This window comes from Hyla sarda, chromosome 5 (genome assembly GCF_029499605.1).
Source record: "Hyla sarda isolate aHylSar1 chromosome 5, aHylSar1.hap1, whole genome shotgun sequence".
Taxonomy (NCBI): Eukaryota; Metazoa; Chordata; class Amphibia; order Anura; family Hylidae; genus Hyla; species Hyla sarda.
The window spans coordinates 242,066,817-242,090,221 of NC_079193.1; the positions used below are offsets into that span (position 1 = coordinate 242,066,817).

General features: G+C 40.1%; 1 protein-coding gene across 5 annotated transcripts in view; it reads left to right on the top strand.

Annotated features, from left to right (window-relative positions):
* The window catches only part of MBP (myelin basic protein), a 164,292-nt gene extending 141,444 nt beyond the window's left edge, over window positions 1-22,848 (top strand). For all 5 annotated transcript variants that reach the window (XM_056521403.1, XM_056521404.1, XM_056521405.1 and 2 more), the window contains 5 exons: window positions 4,212-4,337; window positions 5,098-5,133; window positions 6,022-6,051; window positions 11,859-11,990; window positions 21,281-22,848. In XM_056521403.1, coding sequence (XP_056377378.1) covers window positions 4,212-4,337; window positions 5,098-5,133; window positions 6,022-6,051; window positions 11,859-11,990; window positions 21,281-21,325 — 369 coding nt within the window. In that variant the 3' untranslated portion in view covers window positions 21,326-22,848. The remainder of the gene's footprint in view (window positions 1-4,211; window positions 4,338-5,097; window positions 5,134-6,021; window positions 6,052-11,858; window positions 11,991-21,280) is intronic.
* Window positions 22,849-23,405: the final 557 nt, after the last annotated feature.

Consider the following 23,405-nt stretch of genomic DNA (forward strand, 5'->3'; position numbering starts at 1 on the left):
TTTAAGGGGCTGTACAACCACAGAAAGGTTATTTATTCTTTTTAGCATATAAAATAACTGGGCTTTTAAAATTGTTTAAAAGCCTGGATTGTCCAATTTTAGTGACCCTTGTGTGGTCCTAGAAGTCCTGTGCTTCCTCCATGCTCTGTGCCGTTTACAGTCTTAAAGAGGGCTGGCTGTCTAGCTCAGTTTAATAGCTTAAAGGGGTACTCCCACCCTAGACATCTTATCCCCTATCCAAAGGATAGGGGATAAGATGTCTGATCTCTGGTGTCCCGCCGCTGGGGACCCCCGCAGTATTGCATGCGGCACCCACCTGTTTTTTGTCCGGAAGCGCTGGAGGGTCTGAGTCGCGACTACGGGAACAGAAGTCCGTGACGTCAGGACTCCACCCCCGTGTGATGTCACGCCCGTCCCCACGCCCGGAGTCCTGACGTCACGGACTTCCGTTTCCGAAGTCGCGACTCAGACCCTCCAGCGCTTCCGGACAAAAAACAGGTGGATGCCGCCGATAGGGGAAAAGATGTCTAGGGTGGGAGTACCCCTTTAAAGGGGTACTCTGCTGGAAAAAAAATTCAAATCAACTGGTGCCAGAAAGTCATACCGATTTTTAAATTACTTCCATATAAAAAATAGTAATCCTTCCAATACTTATTAGCTGCTGTATGCTGCAGAGGAAGTTGTATAGATATTTTCTGTCTGACCACAGTGCTCTCTGCTGACACCTCTGTCTGTGTCAGGAACTGTCCAGAGCAAGAGAGGTTTGCTACGGGGATTTGCTTGTACTCTGGACAGTTCCTGATACAGACAGAGATGTCAGCAGAGAGCACTGTGACCAGACTGGAAAGAATTATACAACTTCCTTTGTAGCATACAGCAGCTGATAAGAACCTTAAGGATTAATATTTCATAAAGAAGCAATTTACAAGTAAAAATGTTTAACTTTCTGGCACCAGTTGAATAAAAAAGAAATAGTTTTCCACCAGAGTGCCCCTTTAACTAGCCCCCTTTTCTATCTCTGCATCAAACATCATGAAGAAGAGGCTTGGCTACTGAACTGAACCAGACAGCCAGGGACCTACTCTGTCAGAACAGCAGAGCCTCATGACTTCCAGGACTGTGAGTGAGGTAATAATATAGGGCAACCAGGAGGGTTTAGAAGAAAAAAAGTATATTTAGTAACATGTTAAAAGGAACTCAATTATTTATTATAATGGTACCATAATACTAAAGTGGAGTCAGCTGGGGACACCATCAGGATATAAATAAAAGTGTTATCAGTATCATTTGCCAAAAAGAATAGAGAAGCGTGCTATGCTCAACCATGGGGGTGGCTTAGTGGAAGGTGGGCATGGTTTATATGTGACATTGTGCATCAAAAAGGCACCAGAATTTTGGTACACATTTCTGGCTTAAATGTTAGTCTATTTTTAAAAGTGAATTAAAACTCAGACTAGGCACAGTTTTAAAGGGTTCCTTTTGATATATTTTAGATTAATGAATGTTGAATAACTTTCCAATAGCATGTTAATGAAAAATATGCTTCTTTCTATTGTATTTTTCCCGATCAGTCCTGTCAGCAAGCATTTCTGACTCATGCTGGAGCCCTAAACACTCAGAGCTGCCAGCCTGCTTTGTTCACAGCCAAACAGACTGTGAACAAAGCAGGCTGGCAGCTCTGAGTGTTCTCCTTTGTGAACAAAGCAGACTGGCAGCTCGTAGTGTTTAGGACTCCAGCATGAGTCTGAAATGCTTGCTGCCAGGACTGGTAGGGAGACCCCTAGTGGTAATTTCTTCAAAGTGGAAAATTAAATAGAAAGAAGCATATTTTTTAATAACATGCAATTGTAAAGTTATTCTGCATACATTAATCTAAAGATGAGACAGATTTTCCAACAGCTTGAACCACTGTAAAAAAAATCTAGCAGACTCCTAGACTGTCTAAGGGTATGTTCACACTACGGAATTTCGCGAGTGGAATTCCGCTAGTAGAATTCCGCGCTGTGAACATTACCATCAGTGTGAATGGGTCTTCCGCGAGACCCTTTCACACTGCGGAATTTCAGTGGAAATTGTTCAGCGCAAAGAAAGAACATGTTCTTTCTTTGCGTGGAATTTCGCAAGCACTGCATAGCCATCAATGGTGACGGTGCAGTGCCGTGCGGTCCCACCACCGAAGCATTTTCGGCGGTGGCTGCCAGATGGAATCTCCGCAGTCTGAACATACACTAAGAGTGTCTAAGAACTAGACCATTTTTAGTTATGCTCTATTTTGATAATTCTAAGGTTTACGAAAAGTGGCGATACCAAATCTGGTTTCCCTCACACTATAAAATGTAGGATATTTTCCCTGCTCCAGTTTTGCACCACCCACTTTCTCTAAAATGTCAACCATTATCATCACTACAACAGCCGGGTCTACATCTTACCTTATGGTGTGCTACTGTAAGGTTACATAGGACACTCACCTTGGATACAAAGCACATTTCACTCAATACATTAAGACTTAAAAGCATGATTATATGTGTTGTTATCATTTGAAGCAGGCGTTCTGTAGACAAGCTATACAATCCACTTACATTGTCCTGGATTACTTCGTATTATAGATTGTGCATATGCAACATTACCTGGTGATATTCCTCAGATCCTTTAACCCTCAGTTACATTTAAAAGAATGACACTGGCACATTATTGAAAGGAAACACAATAGTGGAGAAAGATCCATTGTTCAGTATCTCCAAGTGATTACATCTATTATTATACTGTCATAGTGAAACTCCTAATGAACACAATAAGTACTGTACCTTAAAAAGCATACTTACTTTATAACAACCTACTAAGTCTTGACTCAGTGATGACTTTATGACTTTATCAATGTTTCAGGGGATAACAGTATATATATATATATATATATATATATATATATATATATATACATACACACACAAATTGTACAGGTAAGTATTAAAAAAGTGTAATGTTTTGCTGGGTTTTGGAAAACACACCAGGCCTGATCTTATAGTAAAATTGTGTTTGTTACTCATTGCAACCAATCAGATTTCAGCTTTCATTCTTTTATTTTCCAGAGCAGTTTAAGAAATGAAAGCCGTGCTTTGGTTGGTTGTTGTGGGAATCAATGACAGCTTTGCTCTTAGATATTTTGATAAATTAGGCCCAATGGATACAAAAACAGCTACATTTGAAGAATGGGCAAGCTTGAGGGATAGTCAGACCCAACTCCAGGCAAAGTCTGCCAACAACTAACACATTTATATAACAGCCGTCTTAAAGGGGTACTCCTACCCTAGACATCTTATCCCCTATCCAAAGGATAGGGGATAAGATGTCTGATCTCTGGGGTCCCGCCGCTGGGGACCCCCGCAGTATTGCATGCGGCACCCACCTGTTTCTTGTCCGGAAGCGCTGGAGGGTCTCGATCGTGACCACGGGAACAAAGGTCCGTGATGTCAGGACTCCGCCCCCGTGTGATGTCACGCCCCGTCCCCTCAATGCAAGTCTATGGGAGGGGGCGTGACGGCGTCACGCCCCCTCCCATAGACTTGCATTGAGGGGACGGGGCGTGACATCACACGGGGGCGGAGTCCCAGCGGCGGGACCCCACGATCAGACATCTTATCCCCTATCCTTTGGATAAGGGATAAGATGTCTAGGGTGGGAGTACCCCTTTAAAGAAGAGCTCAGATTTTATCTCTAAAACTGCTTTGCTATGATTTTTCCAGAGACTAAAAGATGAGAATCACGATTATAGATATAGCTGAACATTCTATTGAATTTGTTATTAGTCATTGGCCCTGATTTACTGTGTGTGTTGTTTTTTTATTAATGTGGAATGTTATTTCAGACTTGCATGATTCCACTCTGTTTACCATTGGACACATAGTTGGAATAAGTTCTAACCAACATTTTCTTGGTAAGAATTTCCAGCCATTTATTCACAGGATTTTGTTTGTGTAAACAGGTCCAATTGTGAAAATATGCCACTCTTTTCATCTGCCGCGCCCATTTTCTGGCCGACCAGGCCCCTTTTTGGGATTTGTAGGTTTATTTTGGTGCATTGCAACACAAATTCTGGCACAGACAAATTTTGGCCATCAAAAGCAGGTTGGGTTTATAATAATAAATCAGGACCAATATTGATATCTACATACTTATGACTGATTTCTTTGTATATGTCTGGTTTGTTACTCCAGGATGTCCACCTGTCCAGATCAAGAAGCTACCACTCATCCTCTCCTCAGAGATCTTACCAGAGATCTCACTATGCCCATGGCAGACATGTTGATGATAACCCTGTTGTCCACTTCTTCAGGAATATTGTAAGTGCTTGCATTAAAATATCAATAATTATCTTTATTTATTTAGTGCCAACATATTCTGCTGCTATTTACAATAAAGAAGACATATGAACACACAAAATAAAACCTTACATAATCTTGACATAGTAACACACACATTAACAACTTAAGCTCACAGAAGCTTACAATCTATGAGAAAATATTGATTTTGGGTAGGGTTACACATGCAATATTTTGCTGCATATTTTCTGCAGCTGATTGTGCTACCCATTGACTTCAATAGGTGGCAACATATGCAGCAGCAAATATGCAGCAAAATACAGCATGTGTAACCCCACCCTAAGGGTAGGGTCACACGGAACGATTCCCCAGCCTATTTTATGCTGCAGATCTGCCGATGAAGGACCCTACAGTGTGCCTCCAGCTGTGCCATCGGCCGCTATGAACAGACACACAGCAATCTGCGAGCCACCATGTGTATGTGCAGTATACAGCACACATCGTGGCTGTTCTTTGCCACTGGAGTACCCCTTTAAATCAAATGTGTACACATTAGGGGAGATTTATCAAAACCTGTGCAGAGGAAAAGTTGGCCAGTTGCCCATAGCAACCAATCAGATTGCTTCTTTCATTTAAAAAAAAAAAAGCCTTTGAAAAATAAAAGAAGCAATACGGTTGGTTGCTATGGGCAACTGGTCATATTTACCTCTTCACAGGTTTTGATAAATCTCCCCCATAGATTTTTCTACTGGTAGATTTAATAATTTCCTCTTTCCTTTAGGTGACTCCCAGGACACCCCCTCCTTCTCAACCTAAGGTAAATATGTATATCATTACCAGTGGTCCGTTTTAGTGATCTTGTTTTTATAGTGGGCATCTACCACAGCTATTCTTTTTAATGAATCATAATGGTCTCAATAACTATCAAAAGGATAGAAACAACAAATAACCGTCATCAACCTAATAAACGAGCATAGTCATGTGCAGTCTAACAAGAAATCCTATAAACCACCAAATGTTCAACCTAGTGGCCTTTCTTTCTCCTCCCTTGAGAGCTCAAGAACATTTGACTTTTTTTTTTAAAGAGCAGTTTTGTTGTTTTTTTTCTTTCTTTTCAGTTTAGGACTTTGTGAGGTTTCCATGGTACGTCCAGTTAATGTCCAAACTTTGGAACTACTGTATCTTTCAAACTTTCTTCATAATTTTTTTTTTAGGTACTATTAACTTTACTACCCCCATGACACAGGGGGAGATCTATCAAAACCTGAGGAAATGTTGCCCAGTTGCCCATAGTGACCAATCAGATCACTTCTTTCATTTTTAAAAAGGCCTGTGAAAAACGAAAGAAGCGATCTTATTGGTTGCTATGGGCAACTGGACAAATTTTCCTCTGGACAGGTTTTGATAAATCTCCCCCACAGTGTCCAGGGACCAAGTTTCTGCTGTTGCAAAAAAAAAAAAACGACAAAATAATTAAAAAAATTTAATGAAGGTGAAAAAACATTCAGTCGAAACGTTACAGGAAGAGGCAGAAAAAAGTGCAACAACAAATCATTGAAACTGATGGTGAACATGAACAGAATCGCATGTGCATTGTCTTTCTTTTTGGTATTTTGAATGGATTGAAGAGATGGATTCTAACTTTTGATTATTTTTTGTTAATTCTTTGTTATCATGTTACCATTTCTGTTTCTTCCATGTGCAGAGAGGATTGCTCCCCGCCAGATTTAGCTGGGTAGGTGATCAATGCATTTTCCATCTCCAGTCCCTTTTGGTCTCTTGGGCCCTTCTTCTTGAGCTCTTCTTGCCATTTGCTTTTATTTGACTGATTTTTTTTCAGAATACCTTTCTTTCTCACAGCCGTTCTACTTACAGTAGTAATATGACCGCTTGCAGCTCTCTCACACTCTTATTTTCAGACCTTGCTTTCATTGAAAAATTTCTGCTTAAGCCGAAATTGTTTTCATTGACCGGATGACTGGAGATTTGTCCTGGGATGTAAGAAACATTTGCTCTTGCTGCTTGCATGGCAAAACTGACTTTTCTTTCCTTTATGCTACTGGAAGTCTTCGTTACTGTTCTTCCACTTCTCGTGATTTTGTATTGTTGTATACCTAAACAATTAACCTTTTTTTTTTCTTTTTGTGTATGTTAAAGGCAAAATGACTTTTCTTCATTCATTTAGGTCTCTTTCCTAGGAGGGAGGGGAATGGGGGTGAACATGTTGTGGAATTTGTTACCATCATTCACAGGTTTGGTAATTTATCCATATTCAGAAAAATATAATAACATTAGGCCAGGGGCTATGGAGGTGGAAGTGACTAAGACCTGACAGTAGCGAGAAATCTTTTTTCTGTATGCAGGCACTAGTGTTACCATAGACCCAAAACAGCACATTTCCCGCATTGCAACACTGCATGCTGTGTAACCCCAGCCATAGCTGTCTTAGAGGCAGATTTGAAAATATACAAAACAGATCAAGGTATGATAAGATATACATACCAAGATATACGAAACGTACTGACGTACTGTCTTTGTTTTCCTTTTCAGTTCTTTGGAATTATTCCCATTTTGGTGTGAATACTGTGGAAAAGGGGACTTTATGAAACTGTAGTGTGAATTGTGAAAATACATGTGAACATAACTTGTATAGTGACACATAGACTTCCTACAAGTGCTTAGGTAAACTGTGTGTTGCCATATAAGTTGTGGTGTATTGTCCTCCTAATATCACATGCAATGGAACATGCCATAACCTCTGTATACATCAGTGTTTCTCAAGCGCGGTCCTCTAGCACCCCCAACAGGTCATGTTTTCTGGATTTCTAGGTCTTTCACAAGTGATATAACTGTGGTGATGCCTGATTCACTGACCATAATTATATCACCTGTGAAAAACTAAGGACATCCAGAAAACATGACCTGTTGGGGGTACTTGAGGACCGCACGTTAGAAACACTGCTATACATCCATATGAAATTAGAAGCATTCAGCAGTATGTATTGAACTAGATCACTTTGGTGTTGTATTACAGAGCGGTATGATTCCGATCCACTAAAAGACTGTGTGCATGAACACTGAATCACTTTACTTTTGCTGGACAGAAAGGGAGTCTAGGACACATTTTGGCCTAGAGGTTTATATATGCCACAAACATGTCAAGCATTTTCACTTTTAGAGGGATAATCAAAGCCTTAATGTAAGTTCTTTAAGTAGGGGAAAAAAGTACAAACTTTATCAAACAATGACTATAATATAAGTGGTATGAAGGAAAAAGGAGGAGGAAAAAACAACGGGATGTATGAAGAGGTCAGTGGGGCCTCTGTTGTGTGGTTGAGGGTATGTAACGATGGGGTTGTCACAATCTGCTGCTCTCACCCCTATTTTCCTTGTTCCCCAGGGAGACGGACAACAAGGTGATGCGGAGGGTACAAAAAGATTGGTTTTTTTTATAGAGCGCTACCGTCGAGATACAGTAGCGCTCTTTTTGTATCCTCCATATAATATAAGTGATAATGGCATTAAAAATGTTGACCTTTTGAAGATGAACAGATAACTTTATTTTTATGACATACACAACAATTTTCTGAGTGGTCCTTGACCAGAGGCATGCAGTTTTTCAACAGGTCCACCAAAGTTAATATGCATCTAAAACACTGTTTCTCAAGCGCGGTCCTCAAGGTCATGTTTTCAGGATCTCCTTAGTTTTTCACAAGTGATATGACTGTGGTGATGCCTGATTCACTGACCACAATTATATCACCTGTGAAAGACTAAGGAATTCCAGAAAACATGACCTGTTGCACTTGAGAAACACTGATCTAAAATCTATCTGATTTTGCCTCTTCTACAGTGCTATTGGGGTTCTCTGGGAAGCTACTTTCTACTGCAACCTGCCCTGCCTAGGAAGTTCGAGTAGGGTTGCTCCAGTCACTCCTTTTGTTTGTAGCCCAACTCCTGTACAGGTTCTCAAGGCTGATATGCCACTACCTTTCATGGATTGCGCATCTAATCTCAGGCCACAATGTGCAGTGTGCATGTCTAACCATTAGTCCTTGTCAGTAAGGCACCCCATCTATTTTAGGGCTGTTCAATTTAACTGAGAACAGCAATCATTTTACACAGGTTACATTGAGTCCAACACTTAAACCCTTCAATTTGTTACACAAGAGAATGGTTTACTCCTAAAAACTTGTTTTGATATTTTCTTTCCAGTCTTTACCAGTTCTCTTACTTCCCTAGATTTGGGTCTACAGGCCTCTACTTAGGCCTTAGGGCAGCTATTCTATTGCTGCTTGTCTCACTCTCTAAGGGCTTGTAGCTTCCATTAATCCAGCGATGGCTTTCAAACCTGAGTAGTATTTTTTTCTTACTGCTCACTGGCCTATGTCACATCAACAACTTCTTGGCCAAATGGTATGGTGCTCTCTAGGGACTCCCCACTAACAGTCTCATGGAGACACCACTTCACCACACTACACCCCTTCACTGTCTCGCATAGCCCACAGTATACCCAATGCTAAGCTCATTTGTGCAGGCTCCTAAGCCTCTCACTTGGCCTGGCCGCACACTCAGGCCAGGTTCTCCTGACTCTGCCTTCACCCATGGCCAAATCCCCACATTTCCTCACAGTCTACAGGAGATCTACCTTGGACAACATCCATCTTTAAAGCATCTCACAAGCAGGATATGCTCTCTCAGGGTTAGAGGCAGTTCCTCTACACTGACAAACTAGGGATGGGTGAGGCCCACTTGGGCTGCAGCATTAGCAGCAGGCTCCTATGACCACACATGTGGCCCGAGCCACACTAACTACACTCCATCCATCTTTCCACTAATAAAGCTTCGCACTGGTCTGCTTTATGCTGGCACCGGTAGCTTAGTCACAGACAACACATATAGAGGAGACAGAGCACATAAGTGGAAAGTTAGAGTCACATATAGCAAAGTGGGTAAAATAAAATGTAATATGTAATAATACCAACTGACTCTGTCACCAAAGGACATTTCTTTGTCAGATTTCAACCATAGCTATGCATTTGCTATTTCTGCACTAACCATGTAGATTTATATTTGTGTTTTTAGATTTTCTGTTCCAATTAAGCTGATTTGTTTCTTCTTAAAGGAAACTAAATATAAGATTGGAACATCACGTATCTCATCTTATGTACAACTTCCTGAGGAGCCTAAATATTCACTGCAATCTGAAGGGCACATTTCTCAGTGGTGAACTAATAAAAACAGCTTGACATTTAATGGCAGAGATGAATCCCACTCTACCTAATGCCAAATGCATGAGGAGGAAAAAAGACATATACACCACAATAGCTGAGATCTGAGTCATGGTTCAGACATGTCAACACACATGTAAGGTTTTATCATTTGGGAGAAGCTAATGAAAAAAATGTTCTAGTTATTTTATAAATACCAAAAGATAATTATTTTTGTTGTTATCTCAGTACTCGTCATATTTTCTGAAACCAAACATGAAAAACAACCTATTTGCCATCTTAAGGTTGGCATTTTTTTGGGAAAACTTCCACTGCAGTTTTTGAGACAAAACTAAAAGGAATGGGAAATATAAAGGAAAGATTTTATGCTGGATCCACTTCTGGCTTTAGCATAAAAACTGCAGGGGGAGTTTTCCAAAAAACTGCCAGGTGGAAACCTAACCTTAGGGTACGTTCACACGTTGATAAGCTTTCAGTTGTAAATTCTCTGCAAGTTTTGTTACCGTTCCTTTCAATGGGTCTGGGAAAAATAGCGGCAGATTTGCAGATTGTCAGCAGACCCACTTAAGTGAAGAGTAGTGAAGCTTACAGTGGATTTCCTGCAGCAAGAAACCCGCTGAGAGTTATCAATGTGTGAACATACTCTTAAAGAGTACCTGTCACCAAATAAAACTTTGACACTTTGCTAATCACTTACTGTTTAAATTATCAATCTTTATATGTTTTTAATGTAACTGAAAAAATGGCCACTAGGCTCTGTTCTGGTCCCAACAGTTAGTTTGGTCTCCTCCCGGCCTGGCAGGAGACCAAACTCAGGAAGTGCTTGTGTGCACAGAACAGTAAGGGCGGAAGTTCTCCCTGGCAGGCTTCAAATAACGTTGAGCCAGTCGGGGAACACCCACAGGGAGCGAGCAGGATAAAATCGGGCACAGTGAGTGTTTTAATGCACACAAAAAAGGGCAGGGGAAGAACTTTTATCAAGGGGGAAAAGGATAGGAGTAAAAAATGTTCATGCGGCCTAAGTCGGAGACAAACAACTGCATTTAAAATAGTTTTCCTGTTGCTGCAGTAATTTTTGGTGCCTTCTTGGAAAAATTGTAGTAAAATAATGTTCTGTAGCTTTTCCCAAAAAATAAAAGCCTCAAAAACAGCTTTCTCTAATATGCAAGGCATAGATAATCTTTGTTCCATGTATTACACCAAAAACACAATGTCAATATCATGGCACAAACTATTCCTTTTAGATTTCTATGTAAGCGGAAGTCCTGTTATGACATTAGAAACTAAAGATATTACCAATATAAGACTTCAAAAGTAGAACATTGTTAAATCCATATTTTCTTACCACATTTGTCTTATACCTTTCTTAAATGTCTGGGGAGGAAAAGGTATTATCTGTTCTAACCCTGGCACTCAACTTCCTTCCTCGGCACATCTCGGAAGTATACCTTCTAAGAGAAAAGGGGCTTGGTGCCATGTCACCATCATTGTGGACAAGTAAAAACATGCCAATACCCCAATGTTTAGTAGCTGCACGATGATGCAATATTGGTACAGCTACCAATACAAAGCAATGCAAATCATGTTGTAGGCCTGATTTGCATCATGGTATACATCAGATATCCTCAATGATGTATAGCAACACATACCCCAGAAGGGCTGGGCATGAGTCAATAGGTGATACTCTTTCTCATATTTGAAGCTTCCCATTAGAGTGGGTGGAAAAAGAAGATAAGTTATTGTTAAGATGAGTTGTTACACAAAATAAAAAGGGTGTTTCCCACCCTATTCTCTCACGTTTCTATTCATTTACATATGAAGTATCTGGGACATGGTAGTAAATACAAAAATCTGAGATAAAAGGCACCAAATTAGGGATAAAAATTGTCTGCAAATTTTGAAGGCCTCTTTCATACACAAAATACTTGTTCTTATGTCTGTTATTTGTCTGATGGCACATATTTAACTCAGTTACCATCAAATTTACTTTGATCCCAATAAAATTTTTACATTATGAACGCATGTCACAGTCTATTTAGCAGAAGATGCAATTGTAATTCAAGTATTTTGCAAAAAATGATTCCAAATAAAGGAAGGTATTTCCTGGAGTGGTCTACATATTCTATAGATTATCTAACCCACAGAGTTTTTTTTATATTTTTCTTCTAGGAGGTCAAGTAAGCTCACGTTTTATTTCTTATTTTGTTCTGAGATACCCACAACATGGTCTATATTTCTTGGAAGAATTATCTAATATTGTATTTCTTTATATTACGATCATGTCTGAATTACCGTATTCATTTTACTATAGGGAGGTGAAGGGCACAAGGCTTGCTATGGAGGATCCAGTCCCAGGTTCTTCGACCACCACAAATCTTATCATAAGGGATACAAGGATGTACACAGAGAGGGCCAAGGAACCCTTTCCAGGATCTTTAAACTGGTAATATTTGTGTTCTGTGGTTTTCATTATACATACAATAAAGTATTATAGTCACAAAAAGAGAGACCACCCCTTGTTAAACTGAAGTCAGCTGATCACGTCATTATTGCAGCCATGTAAACAAAGTAAGTGGGGAGGACTGGAAAGATGGTGCTAAACATAGTAGGGAATGGGATTAAACTGGTCAGTAAACGCTTTATCACAGTTGCTAGGAGTGCACAAATTGTTGAATAACTTAGAAGACACCTTAAAGTGGTTCTCCGGTGCTTACACATCTTATCCTCTATCCAAAGGATAGGGGATAAGATGCCTGATCGCGGGAGTCCCGCTGCTGGGGACCCCCATGATTTTGCATGCGGCACCCCGTTTGTAATCAGTCCCCGGAGCGTGTTCGCGCCGGGTCTGATTACGGACGACCACGAGGCCGGCAGCATGTGACATCACGCTGCTGGCGGCGTGTGACGTCACGCTCCGCCCTTCAATGCAAGCCTACGGGAGGGGGCGTGATAGCTGTCATGCCCCCTCCCGTGGGCTTGCATTGAGGGGCGGAGCGTGACGTGACATGCCGCCGGCCCTGCGGTCGACCGTAATCAGACCCGGAGCGAACACGCTCCGGGGACTGATTACAAACGGGGTGCCGCGTGCAAAATCACGGGGGTCCCCAGCGGCGGGACTCCCGCAATCAGGTATCTTATCCCCTATCCTTTGGATAGAGGATAAGATGTGTAAGCACCGGAGAACCCCTTTAAAAGAGTCAGTATAACTTGCATTTTATTCATTTACATCTCTGCTCTTTCTTAGCTTAGGAGTCCAGTGGGAAGTCCTACATTCAGGCGGTCCTCAGGGATTGACAGTCTTTCCTATATGACTCTGAAGAAAGAGTTCTCTGTCAGTTACTGATAAGACTGCCCATTGGACTCCTTTCTATGCTAAGTCCAGTGGGTGGTCTTATTGGTGATTGACATTTTAGTATGAACAGTCATAGGGAAAAGGCTGTCAATCACTGGGACCGCCTGAATGGGACCGCCTTTTGGACATTTATGTATAGAAAGAGCAGAGATGTAAATGAATAAAATACTGTATTTTTTTGCCCACACAACTATATATCAATCTGCTCCTGTTCGATAACATGATGCCCATATATACAGGACTTCATATACAATACGGAAGGTTTCCTTAAAGTGTAAATAATACCTAAACTTTAATATAACAATATTAACAATAGCCATATTATAGTTTTATCATAATGTCTTTGAAAACTTCAATAGAAGAGTGTTCAGGTACTTATGTTGTAGAATGCAGTACAGAAATAAAATGTGTCTATATGATGGATGGATTTAAGGTTAGGATGGCATTATTCTGGCCTACATGGAGTCTTTGCTTTGAAGGGTCTAGTATGGTTCTTTGTGCCTTGACTTCATACAGTAAGAATTAAGAACTCCCTTAATCTTGTCTGCTTTGTGAATAACTCAAGTGCCCAGTTCAACTTCAGGCAGATTACCACCATTGTTCCCCAAGTTCAGCTGATTGGAGTGTAATTTATGTCAAACCCTTGAATAATATGTAGAGCAGTAATCTTAAGACTGTATAGCTGTAGACGTGTTTTCTTCCTAGCAAAGTTCTTTTCTCTTCTTCTGTAATGTCTTTTTTGCTGTGGCATTAAGTACATGGGACGATGATGATGGCTTTTACTTTTTTATCTTGTTATTCAATACCTATATAGCTTGATATTTATACCCGCTGGTATTCTGCAGGATTGTATATTACTTTACACTATCTAAGACTTCATGCTGGAAAATAATAGTGCCATTAGTTTTTTATACCAAACTACCATAAGTGAAGAAAACTGCTTATTTAGGCTGCTCCCATTTTGCTGAAAACTATGTCATTCATTTAACTGTTAAAGGGGTATTCTGGCCAGAGACATCTTATTCACTACCAAAATGTAGGGGATAAGATATCTGATCGCGAGGGGGTCTGCCACTGGGATCCCCCATGTTCTCCGTACAGCACCCGCATTCTATGCCGGCTGCTGCTCCAGTCTCAGAAACCTCTGTGTTTCCGGGACTGGAGACGTGACGTCATGCCACGCCCCCCCTGTGAAATCATGCTATGCCCCCTCCATTCATGACTATAGACAGGTGGGCCCCTCGCAATCAGACATCTTGGATAGGGGCTAGGATGTCTATGGCCGGAATACCCCTTTAAGAATAGAAAATACAAAACATATATATATATATATATACCTTTATGTTTTATATATATATATATATATATAATCCTCATTTAAAAAAAAGTTGGATCCAACAATTTTAGGGAAAATCTCATTGGCTGATCCATACTTTATTCTAACAAGATATGGATATAACAGATGCAACAACAATTTACCTTGGGAATTGCAATAGAGGGTGGTGTAGTAGCACTTTCTTCTAGGCCCTGGGGGCACCAAAATGCCCTTCTGCTACATTAGAAGACACCAGTATTATGTATGGGACCTAGTAGATGGCAGAGCTGTAATAGGTTTTTGCGATGGGGTATAGTACCCTATCCATTTTACCAGTAGGATTCTATTTTCTATGTACATCAGATTGTTACTAACCACCATAAGTTATGTTGTCCAAACTTCCTTTCATCCTTAGTTTTAGCAAGTTGAATAAGTGACAACTAAACACCGTAATTGTCAGAGTTAATTGCTACTAAGTTGATAAATATTGTCATGTGCTTTTTATCGTGTATATATAGAGGGATTCTGTTTTAGATGTAAATGTGTGCAGATGGTGTTCAGTTATTATCCAGCTCTGCCAAGCTGTGTTTGGCAGTGTGTTGTCCTGAAGTCCTTTGTATGGCTTGGATCTAGCACACAGGCGCCTCAGCTCTGGGAATTTATAATTTCAAAAATAATATTTGGAGAGCAGATTCACAGAATGTTATGTCTGTCTTTATTAACAATTTAGATAAGTAAAATTAAACTTTAAGATTTCACTGTAATCACATAAAGTGTATAAGTTATATGGCCTTCTGTGCTCTTGTATGATTTCCCCATTTTTTTTACTTTCTTGCTTTAAAGCTGGGGACATGATATATTATATTTCTAATAAGTTCAATCATTGAACTTTCCCAAAATGAAAAAAAAAAAAAAAAAAAAACAACAGTGAAATATACTGTATAGCCAGTATTATACACAACTATCCTCATATTCTTCTGGCCTATGTTTAATATGGCAGAGATAGTGAGAATGTGCAGCAAAAATAGCATTGTAAAGGGGTTTTACAAAAAAAATATGTGTTGTTTATTGCCTTACTGTTTGTTGGAAAAAACAAAAGCCGCTATACTTACCTCCCCCGGCTCCCCTGTTGCTGCAGCTGTCAGATCTGCTGGGGTTTTCTTTCTCTTTCCAATGACATCCGGTTCCCCACTCAGCTATCATCGGAAGGAAAAAAACAGGTACACTGGACCAGAAGATCTGACAGCTGCAGGAGCAGGCGAGGTAAGTATGTTTGCTTTTGTTCTTTTTAGCGCATATGGAGGCAGCAAACAGCACATTATATTTTCTTAGAGAACCCTTTTAAGTTTACTTATCTAAGTTAAAGGGGGGCACCAACACTGGGCAGTTATTGGTGAACAATGGAGAACCAGTAAAATAACGCAATATGCTCTTTTTCTGGTACAAAAGTGCTAGATCAAGGCAGCTGGATGGTATAGATAGATGCAAGCCAGCGCTACTGAGCCAATGATCACACACAACTACAGTGCACCAAATCTATAATGTACTATTATTACTATTCAATACCCCATCCTAAAGATTTTAGCAGTTCTAATATTACATTATTTGTTACCATACAATAGGAAACAGCATCCACTATATATGCTTTTAATTAAATTACTCCTTACATTTAGTAGAAATACACGTTCTCGATATCATAAATGAGTCGAAATTTCAGTCATTAGTTATAAGAAGAACCATAAAAGGCTCATTATTCATATGGAACTTTCACACCACTTGGAAAAATTGCTATATTATCTATTGCTCAGTAGGAGCTCAGTTGAATGAAGAGAGAGGTGAAATAAATAAGTTTCACAACAGTAATAGATATTATGAAAATTATTCATTAAAAATGCCTCATTGAGTTTTTCCAGCATTGAAGTGTAATGATGTATTTAATGCAAAATTACTGACTACAATCTAAATATGGCAAAATGGTAAATTTATGACATATATATTCACAAAGCCTGAGCAACACAACATAATACATGAAGAAAATGTGCAAATTAAAAAAAAAAATTGTTTGGTCTTACATGTAAGCCCATATTATTTCATGTTATATTATTGTGTTTTCTGTGTTGGGCACCTGAGAGTGAAAAGGAGTTTAGGAACAGGGAGGGATTCCTGGATTGGTATAATTTAAAAGATACAGTACCCAGTAGATTTACCTACTTTTCTGGCAGTCTGGGGTGTTCTTCTTTGTCCATCAAGCTCCTGGACATTTAAGGAGAGTGAAACAACTCGTGTATAGTGTGAGAAAGTATAATAAAGCAACGTATTAATGGAATAGTTTAGCCATAGCGCACAGATCTCTCTATATCAGCTCTGCTCTTTCCCTTGTAGCCGTGGCATCTCATCACACTCTATAAATGTAGTCTGCTTCATCCCCCCTCCCCTCCAGTCTGCTAAAGACTAGACTATTGTTGTGAAGTGGGGGAGCTCATATAACTGATCACTAGATTTTAAGGCAGAGGAGGCCTTTCTCAGATAAGACCGCAGTGAGTCTGTTCTGATGGATTCTACCATGACTGAGTAAGGCTTCCTTCTGCCTTAAAGTCTAATGATCAGTAATATGAGCTACCCTCTTTACATTAATGGTCTGATCCTCAGAAAGAAGGGAGGGGGGAGAAGGATGGGAGCATTGTCCTCAGAAGTGTGACCGGGTATTGTCTGACCAGGATAACTCCTTCCTATATGCTATATCAGCTCATTTGGATGTCATAGAGGAATGTTTCCAGTTTAAGAGACCATATTCCTCCTGTTAGCTCGAGAGGAAAGGCATTTTTCTTATTTTGGGTTGACATTTTTGGGGGCTTCAGAACCAGTCACCAGTTTTCCATAAAGTATTATCAACTTACATTGGTTCACCTTGAGGGACCACTCATAGATGTAACTCATAAATGTAAGTCATCCATGTAAGATTCTTAGCACGATTTTATCAAAATGTGTGCTGAGAATCTTTACAAGTACAGGAAAAAGAATTAAGACTGGTGGCTAATCGCTGGGCTGGCTTTAATGTGAGAGGCAGTTATCTGGATGAGACACCCTCTTTAACCACGGTAGGTCTCGGGGAGTTAAATGAAACTTCTCCAGAGATTTTAAAATGATATTTTTAAACATGACTTACAAACTCCTATTGTTGGGTACATTTAGAGTACAACATTTCCACTGTTACTCATGAGCTCACATTAGTCTGTATAAAGCATTGCATTTACAGCTCTTTATTGAAGTTGCGTTTAATGCAATATCCCATTGTGTCCCATGGACAACTAATGTCCCAAGGACAGGGGCTTTCATACAGCATAATGGAGACGGTACATAATAAGACAGTACGGAAAGTACAGTAATATAGTTATTCAAAATCAGGAGCTTTGACCTGAAAATATATTTAGAGATATAAAAGTTATTCAGCTGTTTTTTAACCCTTGCTACTTTAAGGCTATTTGTATATAGATGCCTTCTAAATTGATATAAAAGGATTGGGGAAATAGTCTCACAGTAGAAATGCAGCTATGAAATAAAGATAAGGCTATGTTCACACTACGTAAAAAAATGGGCATTTTTTTCTACATGCATATTTTTGGCTGTAATTGAAGGAACTGACTTTTTTGCCAATTTTATCAATATTCACTTAAAAAAAGTATGCCCATATTTTTTACACTGTTTGAAGCCTAGGTTAGGGTTTAATTGAGAAAAAGTTAGCTAAAGCATGACTTAAAGGGGTATTCTGCCCCTAGACAGATAAGATCAGATAAGATGTCTGATCGCGGGGGTCCCGCCGCTGTGGACCCCGTGATCTCTGTGCTGCCCCCGTGACGTGTGAACAGTTACATGTTTTATTTCTGAATTTCTTCAGTATTGTAAGTGGATGCTTATAGTCACTTCACTAAGAATTTCACAGTTTGCTTGTCTTTGGGATATCTTCTTTCCAACAGATTTTTTATGTTGTCATTTCTCAGTTTTTACATAGTTTTACACCTACCTACCTATTTTCTGCATTCCCAATACAATTATTGTAGGTTTCCCTACAGATTCTGGTGCATGGTGTTTGCAGTTTTCTCACCAAAATTGGTCTTTTTTCACATGATATGATTGGTGCAGTTTAGTTCAGAATGGCTTGCATTGCAGCGTGGAACAGTATGCAAAACAAAAACTGCCAAATGCACTGTGTCAATCAGATAGATATTAAATCTAGTGGGAGTAGAAACTAAAACACTACTGTGGCGTGATTTTGAAAACCAGACAATTTTAGTAAATCGGGGCCACGATATTACCCAAAAAGTAATTAAGATGTTACTGTCATTTTAAAAACGTATCAAAAGTTTTGATTGGTTGGGGAGAAGTACATGGGAGAATGCTTTTCCCCCCAGCTCAGCACTCTGTGTGATTTCAGGAGATGGGCTCCATTATGAGTCTATAGGGCCTGACTCTTACAATCACAAAAAAGGTAGCACTGATCCGGGGAGTGAAGAGCATAGCCCGCTCTATATCTAGAGATCGATATAGGTCTCAGAACTAATCAATCAAACCTTTGGCATGTGTATGTGACATGTCGAAGGTTTTTTGGAATTTTTTTAGAATGCATTAAATGTTATAGTTGTTTTAAAAAAGGTTGTCTGGTATAAAAAAAACATTTCTATTGGATGAAACTATTGTATTTTTTTAAACAGGTTCATGTTTTTAATTGCAATTATCAAATACAAAGCTAGAAGTAGATAAAAAAAGTAATAATCTTTCCTTTATAACGGTCCTACATCTATGATCTGTTCATGGCTCTGTATTCAGTGATTTCAATTAAAAACCTGAACATGCAAACACAACATTAAAGTGGACCTATAGCCAACCCCACAAAAATTAGCTATAACCATCATTATATAGCTTAGAAAGCTCTGATCACACTCCTTTTGCCATTTTTTGATATATCCTCTCATTACCATAATATGTGGGTTTTTAGGGTGTCTTAAGATGGGCGTCAACTAAATAATAATGATCGGAGTGAATGCCAGGTGATTAGGTATACAGCCAGGGAGTGTGAATGTTGTATATTGAGGGGTGTGTGTGCCTAATACACTGCTCAAAAAAATAAAGGGAACACTAAGATAACACATACTAGATCTGAATGAATGAACTAATTGTATGAAATACTTTAGTCTTTACATAGTTGAATGTGCTGACAACAAAATCACACGAAAATGATCAATGGAAATCTAATTTATCAACCCATGGGCGTCTGGATATGGAGTCACACTCAAAATCAAAGTGGAAAACCACACTACAGGCTGATCCAACTTTGATGTAATGTCCTTAAAACAAGTTAAAATGAGGCTCAGTAGTGTATGTGGCCTCCACGTGCCCGTATGACCTCCCTACAACACCTGGGCATGCTCCTGATGAGGTGGCTGATGGTCTCTTGAGGGATTTCCTCCCAGACCTAGACTAAAGCATCCGACAACTCCTGGACAGTCTGTGGTGCAACAGTGGCGTTGGTGGATGGAGTGAGACATGATGTCCCAGATGTGCTCAATCAGATTCAGGTCTGGGGAACGGGCGGGCTAGTCCATAGCATCAATGCCTTCCTCTAGCAGAAACTGCTGACACATTCCAGCCACATGAGGTCTAGCATTGTCTTGTATTAGGAGGAACCCAGGGCCAACCGCAACAGCATATGATCTCACAATGGGTCTGAGGATCTCATCTCACTACCTAATGGCAGTCAGGCTACCTCTGATGGAGGGCTCTTCCCCCCCCCAAAAAAAGAAATGCCACCCCACAACATTACTGAGCCACTGCCAAACTGATCATGCTGGAGGATGTTACAGGCAGCAGAACGTTCTCCACGGCGTCTCCAGACTCTGTCACGTCTGTCACATGTGCTCAGTGTGAACCTCCTTTCTTCTGTGAAGAGCACAGGGCACCAGTTGCGAATTTGCAAATCTTGGTGTTCTCTGGCAAATGCCTAACATCCTGCACAGTGTTAGGCTGTAAGCACAACACCTACCTGTGGACGTTTGGTCCTCATACCACCCTTATGACCGTTTGAATGGACACATGCACATTTGTGGCCTGATGGAGGTCATTTTGCAGGGCTCCTGCTCCTCCTTGCACAAAGGCAGAGGTAGCGGTCCTGCTGCTGGGTTGTTGCCCTCCTACGGCCTCCTCCATGTCTCCTGATGTACTGGCCTGTCTCCTGGTAGCACCTCCATGCTCTGGACTACAGTGACAGACACAGCAAACCTTCTCTCCACAGCTCGCATTGATGTGCCATTCTGGATGACCTGCACTACCTAAGACACTTGTGTGGGTTGTAGACTCCGTCTCATGCTACCACTAGAATGAAAGCACCACCAGCATTCAAAAGTGAGCAAAACATCAGCCAGGAAGCATAGGAACTGTGAAGTGTTTTGTGGTCACCACCTGCAGAACCACTCCTTTATTGGGGGTGTCTTGCTAATTGCCTATAATTTCCACCTGTTGTCTGTTCCATTTGCACAACAGCATGTGAAATTGATTGTCAATCAGTGTTGCTTCCTGAGTGGACAGTGTGATTTCACAGAAGTGTTCCCTTTATTTTTTGGAGCAATGTACATACCCCTGACTGTATACTTACACCCACCCCCTGAGTATGTGAAGAACTGCATAAACTATACACCAGTAATTTCTGCAGCCCCGGCCACAATCATTGAGCCATTTAAAAGGCTCCATTGACCAAGTATGCATCTTCTAATATTGGGCATGGGTGTACCCATCTAGAAGGGTCCTTAGCCGGTTTTGTTGGTTGTAATGTCAGTGTATTTAATAGCAGGTTCATGACTGGGCTATCTTAGACAATAGCATGTTTTCAATCACCATTGGGGGACATGCAGGAGAGGCAATGGTCCTCTTATCAGATTCATCTTTTAGGTGTCTCATTTGCAATGTATCCCACTGAATTTTCTGTGACTAAAATACTTCCACTTGGGCCGTCTATATTACTAATGGTGCCAACACAACTTGTTCTCACTAAGTGCAATGTCTCTTTTTCCTGCAGGGAGGACGAGACAGCCGGTCATCTTCCCCCATGGCTAGGCGCTGAAGCCTCCAAGATGTCTACTCCAAGAGATACACCCGCCACTGTAACCTGAAGTGCCATTAGAAATAACATTACTACTCTGTATAACACTCACAGAAATATAAACAATCTGTCAGGTAGAGACCGAGAGCTGTGACTGCAGTTAGTTTGTGTTGCCAGTACCTGAATAAACAGATAGTCGATTCATAGAATGACAGAAAAAACACAGTGATGGACTCTGCTGTCTAGGTTCTAATCCAACATTAATACGGTCACAAGGCCTCAGATTTCTTTTTTCTTTGATTCCTTTAGCATTGCACCATTGATATGCAATGCAATGTGTTGCCTGGCCAGCCAACATTGGAGATAAATGAGAAGCTAACAACCAAAACTTACATTTTATGAGGAGTGATTCTTGCTGCTTTGGTTTCTATGGTGGTGCTTTTTATTAGATATATATATATATATTTTATTTTTACTTTCAATAACATCCATTCTCTCTCATATGCATGTTTTTCTTTCATACTAGGTAGAGACAGCAGTTCTTGGGGGTAGTTGGGCAAAAGGCAATTTAGCATGTGGAAAGGGTGCATGGTACAGCTCATTGACTTGAGGTGAAGGACATTGGATAAACAGGTACACAATAGATAGTCTAGCTGTAAAGCTCTGTCCTTGCCGTATTATGGGAGGAGAGAAATTGTGAGAGAGACTGGGTATTTCGGAAAGTCTAGAAATATCCTGGGTACTGTGCACACATACAGAATAAACTGCTTCCTCCTGTCACAACTCTGGCTTATATCCTTACCTATAGTCTGGAAACATTACACAAGAATGGCAAAAAAAAGGGAGTAATTGATTCGTAACCTTCGGGTTACACTGGTGTATTACTGAAGAAGTATATTTTAACTAACTCCTGTACTTAACATTAGACAGTTAACAGATGATCATTAATGACCTTCCTATATTGAGGGCACTGGAAACTACAGATGCACCAAATGGCTCTTCTGAATTGCACTGTTTTATTTTTCTCTTAATGAAGTAAACTGTACATTATAATGAGCTTTATTTAATGGGCGCTCTCTTTATTCTCCAGCACATATCATGGGGGAGGTTACACTACACCCATGTTGCTTGTTCATTAGTGTCACAACTTAATAGCCCTGATGTATCAATCTGTCTGAGACAGAAACTGGAATGATTTTCCCAACCAACCAATCACAGCTTATGTTTTATATCTTAAGGAGCTCTGGTAAAATGAAAGCTGAGCCGTGATTGGTTGCTTGGGAAAATCACTTCAGTTTCTGTCTCAGAGACAGATTGATAAATTAGGGCCAATGTGTTTCAGTACCGTGTACTAATGTACTGCATTGGATCATGGGGCTTCAATATATCCTATTGTGTCTGGCAGAATCTATACAACACACCATGATCATCGCCTGGACTTTTTTTTTTTTTATAGGTTTACACAGCAAAAAACAAAAAGTGAATATTATCATTTTATGGTGTTATTAAAGTTATTGAAATAAAATAATCGTATTAGAAACAAATGGAGTTGTGTAGTCATTGTTAGTGGATATGTTCATGTTAACAAGTAAGTGGGTGTGCGGAAAAAAACTAGAGTCCAACCAGATGTGGAAATCTGTGGAATAAACAGCAGCTCCTACAAATAATAAACAGCTGGTTAGTTTGCAATGTGTATATATTTAACAAAGAACATTGTGCGAGATAAATAAAAACTGTCTAGTTCTTGGACAGTGTAAACTAAGACTAGATAGTCTAGAAGTGTGCCAGAGTTAGAACGGTGGCTCAGGCTGTTTGAAAATGCTGTCTTGTCTAAGCCTGGCCATACACCTTCAATAAATGAGAGCCAAACGTTCAAATGGCCAGCAGTTACCTTTCCTGACCTCCACGTCCACATTTGCCAGCTTATCCCATTGCAGAAAAAAATTATCAGACGTTCAAATCCAACATTCCCAATAGATTATGTCAGTGGAGAGTTGGCCAAACCTTTATACACTTTAAAGAGTTGGCCAAACCTAGAGACCTAAGTCAACAGGTTTGGCCGACTTAAGGTGTATTAAAGCATTAGTGTGATTCAAAACAA